Genomic DNA, 19,099 nt, shown 5'->3' with positions numbered 1-19,099 from the left:
ATCTGTTTAAAATAATTTTAGATGGCAGAAACAGCACTCCTACTGCAATGAGGCTTGTCCTGTTTTCTCAAGAATAATATGGGTTACCAATTCAAACACTGCCAACATAGATCTATTGATATATTAATTTAATAAAACCAATCTAGATTGATCTAGGACTGCAGGGAGCAAATTGGGGTAGCGGTTTGGGGAGGTCCGATTCCCCCATAAAGAAGGCATGATCCCCCACAAAGGACATCTAAACAAGATGTGGGGTATGAAGTTAAAGTTGTAATATACATTTATTTACCTGTAAATATGAAGTTACATTTATAGCTCTGACTGGTTTTAAATCTTATTTTTGGTCACCCCTTACATGGCCAGTTGAATTAAATACATTATAAAACCATGCTTATTAGGGCTGCTCCGATCACGATCGGCCAATCGTTAATGCGCATCTCGTCAGTAAAGACGGTTCTCTAATCAGCGGTTAATTCCATCAGGTGGGTGATTTCACATAGAGCAGCTGTTACTACATAAAGCCGTTGTTAACTGAGAAGATGCGCCAATAAATGCTGAAAATGAAGTGGATTTGCGCATCTTCTCTATTAACAATGGCTCTGTGTAGTAACAGCTGCTCTATGTGAAATCACGCGCCTGATGGAATTAACCATTGATTAGAAAACCGGCTTTACTGAGGAGATGCGCATTAACGATCGGCCGATCGTGATCGGAGCACCCCTAATGCTTATTCAGGGACCTGCATGTATTGTATGGTTGAAAAAAAACATATCTGCCATAAATGTATTGCCTTGCCACGATTAAATCATTCAAGATATAATTATAAAGATATTAAGTATATAAAGATATAATTGTAAATGAATAGGCATAAATTAAAATTAATCCAATCAATCAATCAATCAATCAATCAATCAATGATACTTATAATAATGGGCAAACTATATATAATAATAATAATTTAATAATCTGACTGAAATGACTTCTTTATTCAGTATGGATAAAAACAGCTGACTGTGAATTATGAAGTCTCTATTAAAGTTGTCATAATAATGAGATGCAGCATATTAAAATGATTTTGAAAAATCTAATTTATTTAGTTCACAAGTGCAGCTTGAAAAAGAGATAAAAAAAAATTCCATGAAGTGGGAAAAAATTGTAGCGCAAAGCAAGACCATTTAAGCGTGCTGATTTTTCTGAGATATTCAAATGAACACCTAGGAATAAGAAATGAAGTAAATCCTTCTGTGCATTTGCATATTACTTGTTTACTCTAGATTGAGCCAACAGCCTTTGAAGTAGGGCAAAACTTTAAATGAGTCAGTTCCATCAAGCTCTTTTATATTAAACGTGCTTTCAGCAAGTTCTTGAGTTAGGACATTTTCTTCAAATAAGTTTTTGACTACCCATTTATTTTAACTTGTGAATTTGAACATAGAAATATTTCAGGAGATGCACAGAAACTAAAATGCACTTTTGGGCTTTAGGAACTACACTGACTTGTGAACTTCGTTCTTCTCTCCGCAGGAATTGCATACAGAGAGTGTCTGGACAATGGCACATGGGCACTGAAAAGTAACTACTCCAACTGTGAGCCCATTTTAGAGGAAAAGGTGGGTAAATGTGCAAGAAAACCTCAACAGGACATTAATTTTCTTTATTTATTTCTTGCTTCATTATTATATGCCTTTGCATAAAGTTTTAAATACAGGGTGTCAAGTGAGTTACAGTAAATTTGACACCCTTCCTTTGACCTGTTTTCCAATAGGAAATGCTGTAATAACATTTCTCCCATTTTCCTCTTCACCAGCTGCAGTGTTTACTGTTAATTTGGCTCAATTATTTATCGATCATTGCATGCTATGGTGTAGCCTATATTTGACAAAAAATAAATGATAATTATATTAATAATAATTGAAAAAAAAAAACTGAAAGAAATCGAAAAAAAAATAGTACATAATTGGATGCCTTTAGTGCTGCGTCACAGTTTTGTGACCTCATTCAAGGACTCATGAGAAATAAAGAAATTAATCTGTTTCTAGGCTTTTGGAAGCTTCCATAAAATATCAGTCACTGAGTAACAGCTATTGATTTGTGCCATAATTGCAATCATTTATTTTCATTTCATATGCTAGGACACTCCTTTTTTATTTTTTTATTATTCATTTATTATTAAACTTTTTTTTTTTCAGAGAAAGTATCCTATGCACTACAAGATAGCCCTCATCATCAACTACTTTGGTCACTGTATATCTGTTGGAGCTCTCATTATCGCTTTCATTCTCTTTCTGTGCTTGAGGTAGGTGTGTTGGTGTATTTTCAGCACCATACATTCTCAGAAATATAAGTGCAAAAGCTGTCACCAGGGAGTTGCCTTTTTAAAAACATTCATACTGTACCTAAAGTGTCCATTTTGGTACCTCAAAGGTACATATTAATACTTAAATTGTACATATTTGAGCCTAATAGGTACAACAGTGTACCTTTTAAAAAGGTACCAGCCTAGTGACAGCTTTTGTACCTTTATTTCTGAGATTGTAGTGTGTGAGTAATACTTTGTGCTGAATTCAATGAAGGAGAAAACTTAGATTCTAACATTATTTACTCTAATCGCATGAGCTAAGGTTGCTGATGTAATGCTAAAAAAACCCACAATTTTTTGATAGCACAACAGTCACAGTGTTTGCACTTGTCAGGTGCAAGTGAAGCATGAATCACTTGAAAATAAATAAAACACAATGTTTAAGTATGCAGGATAGAAAGTGTTAGTGAACATTTCCTTAAATACATCTTCAGAATTCTTCATATTTTAGAAACACCTGTTGTTGCTAACGCTGTCTCTGGCTCCTCTTCCTCTTTTCGTTTCATATTCATGCCCAAATAAGTCCTTAATCAGCTCATGCAATGCAAAAACTGTGTAACAGTGTAATTTCTGAAATTGTTGTTTCATTGATTTATCTTTTTAAATTCAAGGAGCATCCGATGCCTTCGCAACATTATCCACTGGAACTTAATTACGACATTCATTCTGAGGAACGTAATGTGGTTTTTGCTTCAACTGATTGACGAGAACATTTATGAGACGAATGAGGTATGAAGCAATTCTAAACTTACTTTTCAGCCTATTAGTCTGTAAACCCATCAGAAACATTTTCTAACATTTACATTTATAATGTCGCCAATCGAATCCTGACCGATATTGTATTACTGTATTAATGAAGATGTTGCATGGGTATTTTTATCTCTGTAAAATACTTTAGTGTTATTTTAGTCTGCTGGTATCTAGTGCCTCCTTAGAGTCTTCCAGCATTTTTATTTCAAACTTTACAAAGTAATTGACAGTGAAGAGAAGAGAACAAAAGTCAAATGTACTTAATTTTGGAACATTTCTAACATACAATGCTAATTTATTCTCTGTAAAAAAATGACAGTTGTCGAAAGCTTTACTAAAGAACAAAGGAACAATGTGTTCATTGAGAGTGACATGAGAGGAGTGCTTTCTAAAGCAAAAGACTTGACGAATACCATTTCAAAATATACACTTTAGGAACTAACACGTACCATTTAGGGGTAAATATAATACGAAGATGTCCCTCCTTGTTTACAGTACTGCCTAGTGACAGTTTGTACCTTTTTCTGAGAAAATGGAATAATAATAATGATAAAAAAAACAACAACTGATAGATGCTGTTTCCATGAATTCAAGTTATAGCACCTTACAAAACACATAAAATGTTTGAAAAACAAAGACGTGAGGTAGTTTTATGACCCACAAAAAGTTATATTTTAGCATAAAGTCTGTAAAACATCCTTATATTCACCTCAATTAACACCCTGTTCCTTTCTCTCTGTACAGCCTTGGTGTCGTCTTATAACAACAATCTATAATTACTTTGTGGTGACCAATTTTTTCTGGATGTTTGTGGAGGGCTGCTATCTTCACACAGCTATTGTGATGACATATTCCACAGACAAGCTTCGGAAATGGGTCTTCCTCTTCATTGGATGGTGTGAGTTGATTTCTCTACACAAGTCTGATTATATTGAAAGGGCTAATCATCTACAATTTGCACTGAATAAGAAAGCTGAATAGTAGTCTGCTATTCTTTTTTATTTATTTGAAACATTTCCATTTTTCATGTGATTCTTGTGAATATCACATTGCATTTGGAAATTGCAAATGTTCTTAATATGCCACGTAGATGACAGACTTTCGGCATGATGCCACAGAAACCTTCCAAGGTGAGGATGGGTACACAAAAAGCATTAGTTAGCATGCTAAGAGTTTAAGCTAACATAGCTTATCAGCTAACACTGTATACTGATAGCTTGTGAAAAGCCCACTTTTTTATGTGTCCTCAGAGTAAGCTCTTACATAAGTGTCAAATTTAGTGGAAATAAATAATTCTGTCTAAAATGAATAGTCATTTATAGTAATGTGTTTGTAAAACTTGGTAGCCTATCCTTAGTGTTGATTGGATTTTTTAAAACACATAATCTTCTATAAAGTAAACAAAATTATTGTTATTATGTTTTATCCGATCATTGAACAATCTAGAAAAATGTTTGCTAATGTCATTTATGTAATAAACTATAACTGAGGGACGTATTTGGTATCATTGCACTCTACATGGTACAAGGACTCCCATGCAAATATATGAACAAAATCAAAAGATTTAATCATATATTTTCACTAGGTCACTAAAAGGCACCGGATCCAACCTTCTCAGGCTCCTTCAGGGCATTGTGGAAATGACACTTGCCAAGTTTTGTAAATTTATGCTAATGTTTTCATAAAATATTGAATTTCTTTACAAAAAATTTACCAATGTCCAAAATAATGACATAGTAAAACGGGGGTACTGTTTGACTCTACATGGTGCTCTGAATTTAGTGAACACTTTTGTCATTATTAACCAAACTGTTCAGAAGTTATAACCAAAAATAGCAGTTTTGCATGTCCACCAGTAGATGAAACTGTGCAGCTATCTCCAGGCCATGCTTGTGATGAAATTTAGCAAGTTTTGTCTCAGTGTGCTTGTTATATTTGGCATCAAATTTGCAAAATTTAAATAAATATATAACTCTTTTTTATTTTATATATATATATATATATATATATATATATATATATATATATATATATATATTAGGGGTGTAACGATACGCGTATTCGTATTGAACCGTTCGGTACGACGCTTTCGGTTCGGTACGCGGTACGCATTATGCATACCGAACGGTTCGTTGGACTAATTAATTATATTTGGAAAAAAAAAAGAGAAATATAATGATATGCGTTCAACAAGGTAGCCCATTAACCCAAACGACGTAACAGGCAACGCCCCTGACACTCCCGAAGAAGAAAAAAACACCAACTTATGTTTATGTTATGTTATGACTCAGTCAGGCGCTCGCTCACTCAGTACGCGCTGAAGGCTCGTTGCAAAATGGCCAATGCGTTTAACAGACTAGAAAAAGAAGATGACTCTCAAACATATTGTTTGAGATGCATGATTCCATCTATGAGCTGCTCGATCAGAGTGACATGAGAGCCCCTCCTTAGAACATTATTTGTAAATCCATGTTATGGTAAGTGTGCACGTGAAGTCTTTGCACACTTTCTGAAATCCACACTGTGGTAAGTTTGCACACTACACTAGTGCTCTGCATTCTTTCTAAAATCCTATATAGTGAGGGCTTCGCGCGGTTGCTTCATTGCTTTAAAAAAAAAAAAAAACACCAGCGTGAATACTTGAAACATGTCAACTCATTTACGCCGACATCACCTTATTGTGTCAGTATCTGGGAAAATACGAAAAAAAGGAGAAACATGCACGCAACAAACTATGCCTGCAGCATTTAGACACCAGTATTATAGCTTACAGGGAATCCAAAGTGCACCCAAACACCAGACCTGTTGGTTATTTTAGGATCTTATATTTCTGGTCTGTTAAATGCATTAGACATTTTGCAATGAGCCTTCAGCGCGTGCTGAGTGAGCGAGCGCCTTAGGGGCCGTTCACATATCGCTCCTAAAAACGCATGGAAAACGCTAAGCGCGTCTTTCTCCTCCTTTCCAAAGCGCTCGGGCAGAAGCGCTCATGAGGCGTCTGTCTTTGCTAAGCAACAATGACGTGCTCTCTCCATGAGACGCGGAAATTTCAGCGAAGGATAAATGGATTTGCAAGCTCTAAAAATCGCTTGCAGTAGCTCTGCTACTAAATTTATTTCAAAATTGCAATCCATATACAACTATGATCAGCTGTTCCTTCATCTTGGCTGAGTTTTCAACGTTGTTATGGGAAAGGATGAAGCTGATTGGTTAGTTCTTGTCACATGACCCGCGGTGCGCTTGCGGCATTCTGAAAAGTTGAGATGTTTTTGCATTTTGCTGTATCTAAAACGTACCGAACCGAACCGAACCGTGACATCAGTGTATCGTATCGAACCGAACCGTGAATTTTGTGAACCGTTACACCCCTAATATATATATATATATATATATATATATATATATATATATATATATATATATATATATATATATATATATATATATATATATATACAAAGGCTGGAAATAAAACTACAGGTGGGTCATCCCACTAAATCTGTGCCTTTTGCAATCATAAAAAAATAATCAAATGTAGATTAAATATAACAAACAATTTTGCATTTTAAAAGCATAACAATACTATATATTATTTCATCAATATTACTTCAAATAAAATCAGTTAAATATTATTTTAAATAATTTAAATAACATTTATGCTGATAAGGGTAAGGTTTTTAGCCCTTTTCAGCAGGACTTTTAATTTGCAAAATGAAGGCAAAACAATATAAAAATCACATTTGCATATTGTTTGAAATATAGAGGACCCTATGGTAAGCTGATGACTTCCTTTGGATCCTCGAGCACTCTCCACCACAACACTTCTCTGGTGATCCAAGCACGTGATGGGTTCCTGACTCAGTGCTCTCTCACATTTCAATTACAACCATCTTCCTTCCCCTCAGATCGGGCCAAGATTCCATGTTATCACCCTCCTTTCTGGCAAGGCTATTTCTTGTGCTACAGTGGTCTGGAAGGCACAGTCGCCATTCTGGTCATGTTACTCTGCATTTGAAAAGGAGATCAAGCAAGTCTTTGACCACCCCCCCAGTGGCCGACAAGCTTCTAAGAGACTTCTCTCTTTCCGTCAAGTTATAGGCAGTGTGGCTGAATATGCCATTCATTTTCAGACAGTTGAAGCAGGGAATGGTTGGAACAATGAGGTCCTCGTGGTGTGTTTCCTGAATGGTCTGTCAGAGGCAATCAAGGATGATATTACGGGAAGTCGTGGCCTAATGGTTAGAGGGTGGACTCCCAATCGAAGGGTTGTGGGTTCTAGTCTCAGGCCGGACGGAATTGTGGGTGGGGGGAGTGCATGTACAGTTCTCTCTCCACCTTCAATACCACGAATTAGGTGCCCTTGAGCAAGGCATCGAACAATGGCTGCCCACTGCTCCGGGTGTGTGCTCACAGTGTGTGTTTTCACTGCTCTGTGTGTGTGCATTTCAGATGGGTTAAATGCAGAGCACAAATTCTGAGTATGGGTCACCATACTTGGCTGAATGTCACTTCACTTTCACTTTCATATGGCAAAAATTGATAGCCTGAATGCACTGTAAGTCGCTTTGGATAAAAGCATCTGCTAAATGCATAAATTAATATGGTTATCAGGGAACTTGCTCTTGATCTGGAGACTCTTATGGATCAAGAAATCCGGCTGGATGATTGCTGGAGGGAGAGAATCCTAAACCGCCCATCTGTTTCCACATTGTCTTCCAGTCCAGCTCTTGCTCAAATACCCAAAGATTCTTCGAATCCCATGCAATTGGTTAGGACTAGGCTTTCCCCATCAGAACAAGACCATCGTATTAGAGAGCGCTGTTGTCTACATTGTGAATTGTATGGTCATTTTTGCTCTGCCTCCCCCTAGCTTTCGGGAAATGCCCAGTCTCATACAGGCAAAGAAGGACTATAATCGGAGTTACACACACTGCTTCACCTTCCAACTCTGGGTTGTTCCTTCCCATCACACTCACTTGGAGAGAACAAAAACACCAACTCCAGGCACTGCCGGGAATTTCATGGACATTTAATTTCATGGACATTTCCCTTGCCAAAAGTCTTCAGATCCCTACTAATTCCCTTCCTGTTCCCCTAACTAAGAGAGCCTCGGGTGGAAGACCATTAGCTCCAGGGAAAATAACCCACCTCACCTCTCTCCTTTGTCTCATCCCTTAACAGCACCTTATACATCATCCAGAGTTTCCTGGTATCCTTAATGTGACCCTGTTCTCGAGTCCCAAGAATCCCTAGATTTGTCTCAAGTCCCTGCTCAGTACCACCACCTCAAAGCAGCGTTCAGCAAACGGAAGGCCACCTTCTTACCTCCTCATCGCCACAATGACTGCGCCATTGAGCTACTTCCAGGAACCTGTCCCTCCAGAGGTTGTATACTCTCTTTGTCTCCCCCCGAACAAACTGCTATGTACAAACACATTAACAAAGCCCCTGTGGCAGGCATCATCCAACCATCCACTTCCCCTGCTGGAGCTGGATTATTTTCTGTTGGGAAGAAGGATGGCAGACTTCGGCCATGTATTGATTACAGGGGCCTTAACAAGATAACTATTCAAAACTGCATTGCTTTGCCGCTAATGGCCACTGCCTTCAAAATCCTGCAAGAAGCCTCTATCTTCACTAGGCTTGACTTGCACAATGCCTACCATCTCGTGTGCATTAGACAAGAAGATGAATGGAAGGCTGCCTTCAACACTCCCACTGGGCACTATGAGTATTTAGTTATGCCCTTCGGTCTCACTAATGCTCCAGCAGTATCATCAATAGCACTATTCGGACGGGACTAGTTTTACAGAGGGTTGATAGAGAAATTTGTGTTTCACAGACGTACTTGGTGATTATAATTCCGTTCGAATCTGCAACGTCTATGTTTTTCTCACACAACATCTGTAATAATTCCAGAGCAAGTTCCCTACTTTTTTTCAGCAAACTCAGTGACCCTGTGAGAAAACTAATCCCATCCGAATGCAAATGTCTGTGATTGCCGGTGATATTGTTTTCACAACACGTTTCCTTTTTTCACAACATGTGCGTTTCACAACACGTTTCCTTTTTTCACAACACACGTGTTTTGGCCAACGTGAATTATCGTAGATGCTATTACCACACACATGGTTAATATATCTGACTCCTGGCAAAGAAATAAAAAAAGAACAATAATAAAATCAAGAGGTAGATCACGTAAACTGTTAAGACGAGATCACTTACGTTAATTTCTGCACTCATTTACATTTTAATTATATATATGTACCTTTTATTAAAATGAAACATGGGTCTATTACAAATATATATACCTGTATATACCTGTAATTATTATTATTATTATTATTATTATTAAATAATTAAACTAAAGTAACCACACATTAACATGGCTTTGCTACTAGCTCTACCATGATATGTGTAGTAAAACTGAGTATACTAATGGTAATCAATCCGAATGACTATAGCCTGTGCAATGCACACATACACAGCCTGTGATCTCTGAAACGCCCATATATACAAAACAGACCCTCCCACCTCTGTAATAAACACAGAGATGTTAGTCCCATCCGAATTGAAACTTAAACGTAGTTTAGAAAACTAGTCCCGTCCGAATAGGGCTAATGACGTTTTCAGAGACATGCTCAACCAATTTGTATTTGTCTACTTAGTTGTGGATTGGCCCTGTCCCTCGTCTGTAGAAGAGGTAAAGCTTTTCCTTGGTTTTGCCAATTTTTATCGCAAGTTCATACTGAATTTCAGTATCCTTTATCTTCCCTCACCAAAGGGAACACAACCAGATTTTATTGGGGACCGGAAGCAGAGTGTACCCTGTGTACCTCTTCTCATTCTTCCTTACCCAGATAAACCTTTTATCATGGAGGTTGACTCTTCGGAAGTAGGGGTTGGAGCTGTGCTATCCCAAAGGAGAGAGGACAACAAGCTGCATCCATGTGCATTACTTTCCCCCGGCCTTACATAGACTGAGTCTGCTCCCAGATCCTCCCACCTCATCTCACTTGTCATCCTGGTACTTCTCGCACTATTGAGTTCATACAAAGATGATTTTGGTGGCCAACTATCAAGGAGGATGTGACAACATTTGTAAACGCATGTTCCACATGCAACCAAAGTAAAGTCCTTACATGCATCCTCACCCCATACCTCATCTCTCCATAGATTTTATTATTGGACTTCTTCTATCATGAGGCAACACCACTATCATGGTCATAGTTGATAGATTCTCCAAGGTCGCCTGATTTATTCCTCTGCCCAAACTACCCACCACTAAAGAAACTGCTGAACTTGTTATAAACCATGTCTTCCAAGTCTTTGGCATCCCACAAGACACCATCTCTAATTGAGGACCCCAATTTTCCTCCCGATTCTGGTGAGCTTTTTGTCAGTCTCTGGTGGCTACAGCAAGTTTATCTTCTGGGTTCCACCCAGAGTCCGATGGACAAACAGAGAGGCTTAACCAAGATCTTGAAAGTATACCTATGTGTATGGGAGCTAACATCCCAACCTCTTGGTCTTTGTTCATCATGTGGGCAGAATACAAACACAAATACCCTTCGCTCCTTTGCAACAGGCATGTCCCCTTCTGAGTGCCAGTTCGGGTACACCCCTCCACTATTCCATGTGCAAGAAGTGGAGGTTGCAGTTCCCTCTGCTCAACAGTTCGTTAAATGCTGCCCGCCAGACATGGAAAATGGCACTACTCAAGCTCCTTAAGGTATTTTAGCAGCACCAGCACCAGGCTAATCACAGACTCAGACCTGCCCCCACTCTGCACCCTGGTCAAAGAGTCTGGCTCTCCACAAAGAACATTCCCTTGTGGGTGGAGTCCTGTAAACTTTCCCAGAGGTTCATTGGTCCCGTCAAGATTGCCTTGAAAGTTAACCCAGTTACTTATTGTTTACACGTGCCTAAGTCTTTGAAGATAAATCTCATTTTCATGTCTACCTGTTAAAACCTGTGTCCATTGGGGTCCAATCTTGTGCCTCTTGTAATCAGTGCTATTGTTTCCATGTGTGCCTCATTCTTGGCTGTGTATTAAAGCTTATAATTTCCTTTATATCTTTGCTTTCCTTGATTATTGTTGTTCCTAAACCAGTTGCTGCCGTCTGCTCTAGTTCTAAGAACTATACTTTGAAAGCATTTTTGGATTGTTTTCCTGAATTTTTGTTTTTGAGATTAATTTTTTTCTCCTTTTAGATCCTTTTTGGACTGATTTTTCTGTTTTGTGGCTTTCTTTAAGAAAATAATTTTTGTAGCCTTTTTGCTCCTTTTGTTAAATAAAGTCCTCCGAGTTCATTTAAGAACACGTTTGATTATTGGGTTCAACTGCCTTCTGTTGTTCAGTAGTGAAAGTTAAGACTCTTGTGCCAGAGACTAAAGTTCAAACCCTGACAATATGGTCTCATTGTTACATTCTGAAAAGCAAGGTGTAAGCTGATTGACCAGCTATTCAGTGCATTGTTATTGGCCGAATGCCTCAAGCATGTGATGGAAATTTTATGCCCCTGGTGCTGCGATAGAGCTGGTCCCTACAGCTGATATGAGGACAGAGTTTTACAGCCCTTACTTCACTGTACCAAAGAAAGGTGGTGGGTTACGGCCAATCTTGGACCTGTGGGTCTTGAACCGGGCCCTTCATTGGTTACTATTCAAGATGTTGACACAGAAACGCATCTACTGGTGTGTCCGTTGGTTTGCAGTCATCCACCTGAAGGACACGTAATATTATGTGTCGATGGTTCTGCACCACAGACCATTTCTGCAGTTTGCATTCGAAGGACGGGCATATCAGCACAAGGTCCTGTCATTGTGTCCTGCCAGGCTGTTCCTGTCTCCCGTGTCTTCACAAAAGTCGCAGAGGCGGCTTTTGTTCCCCTCAGAGAGGTTGTTCACATCCTCAACTATCTTAAGTTGTGTGACCACAGGGACCTGGTGCTCCAGCAGTCTTCTGGTCAACTGGGTATTGAGCAGACAGCATGCCTTTCAGAGGAACATGCACGGTCGGTGTTGACCTGCTTGAATTCGTTCAAGGGCAGGATGGCAGTCTCAATGAAACTACTTCAGAGGCTCCTGGTGCATATGGCAGCTGCAGCGGCACTTACACCGCATATCGCATGTAGCAACTCGCCTGCCACCTTCTCCTTTGGAGTCAGAAGGTTCTGAGGTCACTTCATGCCTTTTACATTCCGGGCCTGCTCAACTGTACGGCCAAAGAGCTGTCTTTTTGCCTCTCCAGAGACCTCTCACTGCGATTTGTTGTACTTCCTGACAGAGGGAACACTCTGAACAGACGCACTAGCACACAGCTGGCTGTGGGGCCTGCGCAAGTATGCATTTCCCCCAGGGAGTATCAGGATCAGGCCTTGCTTGTGGAGCCGTATTGGGCCACTCAGACTTGGTTCGCTGAACCAGTGCTACTCGTGACAGCCCCTCCCTTGCAGATTCCTCTGAGGAAGACTGACTCAGAGACAGGGTACCCTATGGCACCCACGTACAGACCTCTGGAAACTTCATGTCTGGTCCCTGGATAGGACGTGGAGATTATTGGTGACATACCCCAAGAAGTAATGGACACCGTCACTTCGGCAGGAGCACCATCACTTTGGCCCGTTTAGTTTACACTAGAAGTAGATTGGTCTATCGAAGCAATATCCCAATTTGTCAGTCATCCTTGGTCATAACAATAATCAGCAAAGGAGACATGAAAAACACTTAGTAAGGCAGTGAACTGGCAATACTTCGCAATGTGGCATAGCAAACACATGGCTTAAATACAGGGTGACAGTAAATGACAAGACAGGAACTGATGTGGCAGGAACAGGAAGTGGCAGAGTTCAGAATTCAGGTGAAGGCTCCCTCTGGTGGACGGGAGCCTGATCAAACGTTACAGATATATACTATTATATATTACTCACAAAATCTGGTGTGAATAATATAGATTTAAACTCAAAGAGACGGGATAGTTTTGTAAACGAAGGCATTAAACATACGATTGTGACAATATATGGTTTTTCAAGTCATCCCCAGCAGGTGATAAATAAAGTATATGAACAATGCAGTGCTACTTGACATAGAATTTATTACAGTATGGAAACTATTCTGCCTTATTATGTGATAAAAAGTGTTTGTCCAGCAGTTATAGATTTCTGAGCCAATTAAAAGCTAGAAATTAGAGAAAAATGTAAGTTGCCTATATTATCCACTAGCAGTCAAATGTTTTTGAACAGTAAGCTTGTTAATGTTTTTGAAAGAAGTCTCTTCTGTTCACCAAGCCTGCATTTATTTGATCCAAAGTACGGCAAAACAGTTACATTTTGAAATATTTTTACTAGCCTATTTAAAATAACTGTTTTCTTTTTGAATATTTCAAAATGTAATTTATTACATTTACATTTAATCATTTAGCCGACGCTTTTATTCAAAGCCCCTTACAAATGAGAACAAGAGAAGCAATCAGATCAACAAGAGAACATCAACAGTATACAAGTGCCATGACAAGTCTCAGTTAGTCTAGTACAGAACGCATGGACAAGTTTTTTTTTTTTTTATATATGAAAGACAAGAAAAAAAGAACAGTGCTAATATTAGTTGGTTAAGTGCTGGCGAAAAAGATGTCTTTAGTTGTTTTTTGAAAATGAGTAAAGACCCAGCTGTTTGAATTGAGATTTGGAGGTCATTCCACCAGCTGGGCACAGTTCAGGAAATGGTCTGTGAGAGTGATTTTGAACTTCTTTGGGATGGCACCACAAGGCGTCATTCACTTGCAGAGCGCAAACTTCTGGAGGGCACATAAGATCGAACTAGTGAGTTTAGGTATGTTAGTGCCGTGCCAGTTTTCGTCTTGTAGGCAAGCATCAGTACCTTGAATTTGCTGCTGCAGTCTGGATCAGTTGCAGAGGCTTGATAGTACATGCAGGAAGGCCTGTACAAAATGAATTTGTTACCTCGGCTTAATTTTATTTTTTCCTTGCTACTAGGGCTGTGAATCTTTGGCAAGGCAGCGATTCGATTACCATTCATAGCTTTTCGATTCGATTTAAGAATGATTTTTGCAAGTTTAGAACGATTCAATTTGATTTGATTCAAAATTAAATTCGATTCGATTCGGTTATAACGATTCGATTCTGCATTCTTTAAGTGCATTCACGGGATTATTTAAATGCTTCTACTAAATTCTTTAAATGCTTAGTCAGGGGGCAAATTACAGTAGCATTTATGGTTAGAGAACCATAGGTTAAAAAAAAATAAAAAATTTGTCCATTGTTAAATGCTAGTTTAATGATGCGACATGGCATACGTAAAAATGTATGTAAGCCAAGTTTTTAAAAAAGAGCTAAAAGAGTATTATGCATAAGCTAACATTTTGTCACACCAGGGGCGTAGCCATAATTTCAGAAGTGACAGAAATGTCAAATACAATCATTTTATGTATGTAGCCTATATAATAATAATAATAATAATTTTAATTATTATTATTATTATTATTTTTATTTTTTTTACAAGGAATGTAAAAAATTACTTTTTTAATTACTTTTAATTAGCTGTAATAAATCAAATACACTGCTGGACAATAATCAATCATTTGTAATCGATAGTTTTTTCGTAATGGCAATTTTATGATTGTTTTATATACTAGGCTACATTTAATTAGCAATTATTAAAATTTTCTGCACAGAATAAGGTAGAAAATATACTTTATAGTTTCTGTACTGTAATAAATGTCAATTAGCACTGCATCATTCATAAATTGTTTGTGGTTTTTTGGGGCTTTTATTCAGTTTAGCTGCAGATATAGCCTGGCACGTCTATGAGAGCGAGATCGCTTCTCTTTCAGTGTGAAAACGTCTTCATCTCAGTGTAACCTTTCCTCTCCATCAGTGAATGATTCTGAGAGAAAACGCGCCAGATGTCTGTTTGCTAATGAAACAAACTCTACTTCATGCATCTGATTATCAGATAAATCTCACGCTCTTATTTCAAGGTCGTTGTTAATGCTGTGGTTAATTTTAGAAGTTTCCTTCGTATATTCGGTTCATCCGCGTTGTTTAAAAACATTTATCATTTAAACGGATCTCTGGGTTTGATTTAGACACTTACATTTCTGCTCCGTCCATGCAATAAATACAGCTGTCGACGGCTCCGGTAACTCCGTCGCTAAGATGCAGAGAGCCATTGACAAACTACAGAAAAATAAAACTACTTAACGTTAGCATTACTGGCCACGAGTCCTATAGATCACACGTCAGTTGCGTCAGAGACGAACGGAGCGCAAGTGCAATCCTGTGACAGTCTCTCAGGCGGTAAACTGTGGAGCGCGTGAAGGACAGATAAGAGGCACGATTCATGAACACTCTTCAAGGTCTCCATTAATTCGTGTGTGTAGTAATTTAATGTGTATACATTTTGAATTCATTCGATTCTTTGCATTTTGAATCGATTACTGTCCAAGATCGGCGATTCACGATTCAAAAATCATGTTTCAAGATCGATGCATATGAATCGACAGGGTTTGTAATCAATGCATCGAGAAAACGAATGAATCGTTACACCCCTACTTGCTACCGGTTTCCCCTCCTCCAAGAGACCAATTCCATAATTTCCCAGTTTATCTGGAATAATAAGCGACCCAGAATACAACTTGTCACATTGCAGTGTCCTATACTTTAAGGATTATTGTCTGTGCCAAATTTTTAATGAAATTTTTGTCATTTCATCTTAAGACTATTTATATTTGACTTGATCCTTAATCAACAGCTTATTAGAGAGTTATGGAAGCTGACAAAGTTAAACCACATAGGCTCCAAAATATTTATTTGGTGGCACAGGACATAAAAATTATAAATATAAATTTGGCCCAACTGTGGTCAATTCTATTAGGATCTGGAAAAGGGTGGAATGTCTGATGGGAGGACGTTTAAAATATTGTAACAACATACCCTTATGACACAACTTAAATGTTTTATGTGGAAATTGAAATTTTTTCCAGCCATCTTGATCTATATAAGGCATAAACACTTGCGGTGACTTATACGATAACCAAGGACTCTACTCATTTTAAGAACTAAGAACAAAACTTTGTTTACCAGTTTCATCATATTTTGTCTTTTTTTCAGTTGTGCTTTGCTCTCAAGGCCCATGGAGTTCACTGGGCACCTCCCATTTCCTCTAATCCTATGTGGGATTGGATCGCACCACCCTCTGTTCGGCCATCTGTTTCTTTATTATATCGTCAACTTAATGATCACACTGCAAAGCCTCTTTCTATTAAACATATATGGAATATTGAATTAACAGATTTTGACTTATCGGTTGACCGGGAGAGGGTGTGGTCTAATCTAATCTTAAATTCTAAAAACTTGGCTCATCGTCATTTCAAAGTCATCCATAGAGCATACATAACTCCTTGCAAGAGGTTTAAAATGAAACCGCAATCAACCTTTAACTTTAAAATGTGTAACATGTGTAGCACATTTCAGAGTGGCCTTTTATTATGGCCAGCCTAAGGCACACCTGTGCAATAATCAAGCTGTCTATTCAGAATCTTGAATGCCACACCTGTGAGGTAGATGGATTATCTCGGCAAAGGAAAAGTTCTCACTAACACAGATTTAGACAGATTTGTGAACAATATTTGGGAGAAATAGGCCTTTTGTGTACATAGAAAAAGTCTAAGATCTTTGAGTTCAGCTCATGAAAAATGGGAGTAAAATCAAAAGTGTTGCATTTATAATTTTCTTCAGTGTAGTAGTAAACTCGTACGTTAACATTTTAATATTCATTGGGACTAAATTGGCCCTCTTTCTAGTATGTAAAAGTATACCTTTAAGTATACTTTATGTGTAACAGTAGTAAACTTTAAGTACACAAATAGTTTACATCTGTTATAAGGCGTTTCTCAATGTCAAGGATACTTCCTTGGCAGGACTGGTTTGGAGAACATGTAAATGGAACAGGCTAGCAAGTGCACGTAATTGCGTCATTACGTTAGTGAAAAGGTCCTTTTGAATAATGGCATCTTTAAATTGGACAACTTAACTAGTTATTTATAAAAGAAATGCCGATGACGCAACCAAGCTAACAATTTTTAAATGACAGGTCCGGTTCAGTTAACCATTTGTATTTGTATAATTTACAATATCAATATGGTAGTAATTTGTACTGGCATTTAAACGTTAAACTTTACTTACATTTACTACAGTTATAACAAATGTTTGGTAACGTAAATAAAAACCGTTAACGCTCCGACTCCGCTAACGTTCAACATTTTAGAATTTTTGAACAAGATAGCAAAGCTGCGCGCATAGGTTTGTGGGTGATTTGAGAGCGTGAATGTCGATGACGTAGCATCCTCGAAATACTGGCTTCCGAGGATCCTTCCTTGACATTGAGAAACACCTATAGTTTGTACTGCAACTATACTAAAAGTGAACTTAGGTATACTTATAGTTTACTATTTAAATACTTGTAGCATTTTTAGTACACTTTTAAGTATAGTCTCAGTTAACTACTAGATTAGTAGTTTTATACTGCAAGTATACTCGTAAATTTTCTTTAAGTGAACATTACATCGTACTTTAAGTATAATAATATGTGCCTGTTTAGGTATTAATTTGTATATATTTTGTTATATTAATATCTGAATGTACAAACCATCAAACGAAAGAATAGGGTATCTGCTTGTAGATAAAAACATTTTATTCTACAGTAGCTTCATGCATTCTTTTTTATAAACACTTGAATGTGGGTTGAAAGTTACATAAAACAATAAATAAATGAATAAAAATTTGAAAAAAAATTGAAAAAAGACTATGAACTGTATTCAGAATGAAAATTAAAACGTAGGTGTAGTTGATCAAAACCCCAAAGCTTGACAGTCATTACCTCTTCATAGGTTGACATTTTATTCCATAACATTACACACTTTTGATGCTGTTTTATGTCTGATAATCGTGTTAGATGATGTGTGGAAGCATTTGTTGTTTTACAGTTTCTTCTTCGCTTGTGTTTTGGAAATTCTGTACAGAAGTTGTGTAATAGTGCCCCTACAGTATAACAATAAAACTCACTTGGAGCACAAGTATAGCTCAAATACATTTAGACATTTTAATAAGTATAAGTCAAGTATACTTAAATATAATTTTAAGTATATTTCTGAGAAGTACATGAAGCACATTTCTGAGAAATGTAGAGAAAGTAGACAAAGTATAGTTTCCTATTTTTAGTTTGAAAGAATTATACTAAAAGCACATTTGAATAAACTTCTTTTTCATAAGGAAAGTATCATATATTAAACTAAATGAAACAGAGGTTTATTATAAGCTAAAGACCTCATTGTAAAAAGGCGCTGTTGGATTTACTTAAGTGGTTAAAGGGGGGGTGAAATGCTTTTTCATGCATACTGAGTTTTTTAACACTGTTAAAGAGTTGGATTCCCATGCTAAACATGGACAAAGTTTCAAAAATTAAGTTGTACATTTGAAGGTGTATTTTTGTTCCAAAAATACCTCTTCCGGTTTGTCACAAGTTTCGGAAAGTTTTTTTTTTTCGAGTATGGGTCTGTGTGACGTTAGATGGAGTGGAATTTCCTTATATGGGTCCTAAGGGCACTTCTCCCGGAAGAGCGCGCGCTCCTGTAGAACAGAGCACAGACATTCACTGATCAGAGCGAGAGACTGAATTGTCACAAAAGAAGTGTGTTTTTGGTTGCCAGGGCAAGACAACCCTGCACAGATTACCAAAAAAAAAAAAAAACAGCATTAAGGGACCAGTGGATGGAGTTTATTTTTACAGAGCATCAACGGAGTTGTGAAAGTGTTTTTGTTTGTTCCCTGCATTTCGAAGATGTTTGTTTTACAAAAAAGGCCCAGTTTGCCGCCGGATTTGCACATCTTTTATTTCTTAAGGATAATGCAGTCCCAACAAAAAAGGGTCACGATCGTGTATTGGAACCGCATGCGGTGAGTAAAACTGCTT

General features: G+C 37.8%; 1 protein-coding gene across 1 annotated transcript in view; it reads left to right on the top strand.

Moving 5' to 3' along the window:
* The window catches only part of LOC127951071 (corticotropin-releasing factor receptor 2), a 125,377-nt gene that overhangs the window by 32,785 nt on the left and 73,493 nt on the right, over positions 1–19,099 (top strand). Inside the window, exons 3-6 of the mRNA XM_052548704.1 lie at positions 1,525–1,610; positions 2,190–2,296; positions 2,971–3,088; positions 3,854–4,007. Of these exons, the coding sequence (XP_052404664.1) occupies positions 1,525–1,610; positions 2,190–2,296; positions 2,971–3,088; positions 3,854–4,007 (465 nt within the window). The remainder of the gene's footprint in view (positions 1–1,524; positions 1,611–2,189; positions 2,297–2,970; positions 3,089–3,853; positions 4,008–19,099) is intronic.

Source organism: Carassius gibelio, chromosome B2, assembly GCF_023724105.1.
Source record: "Carassius gibelio isolate Cgi1373 ecotype wild population from Czech Republic chromosome B2, carGib1.2-hapl.c, whole genome shotgun sequence".
Lineage (NCBI taxonomy): Eukaryota > Metazoa > Chordata > Actinopteri > Cypriniformes > Cyprinidae > Carassius > Carassius gibelio.
Note: the sequence above shows the minus strand (reverse complement) of the source record. Positions and strands in the feature narration are given on the sequence as shown.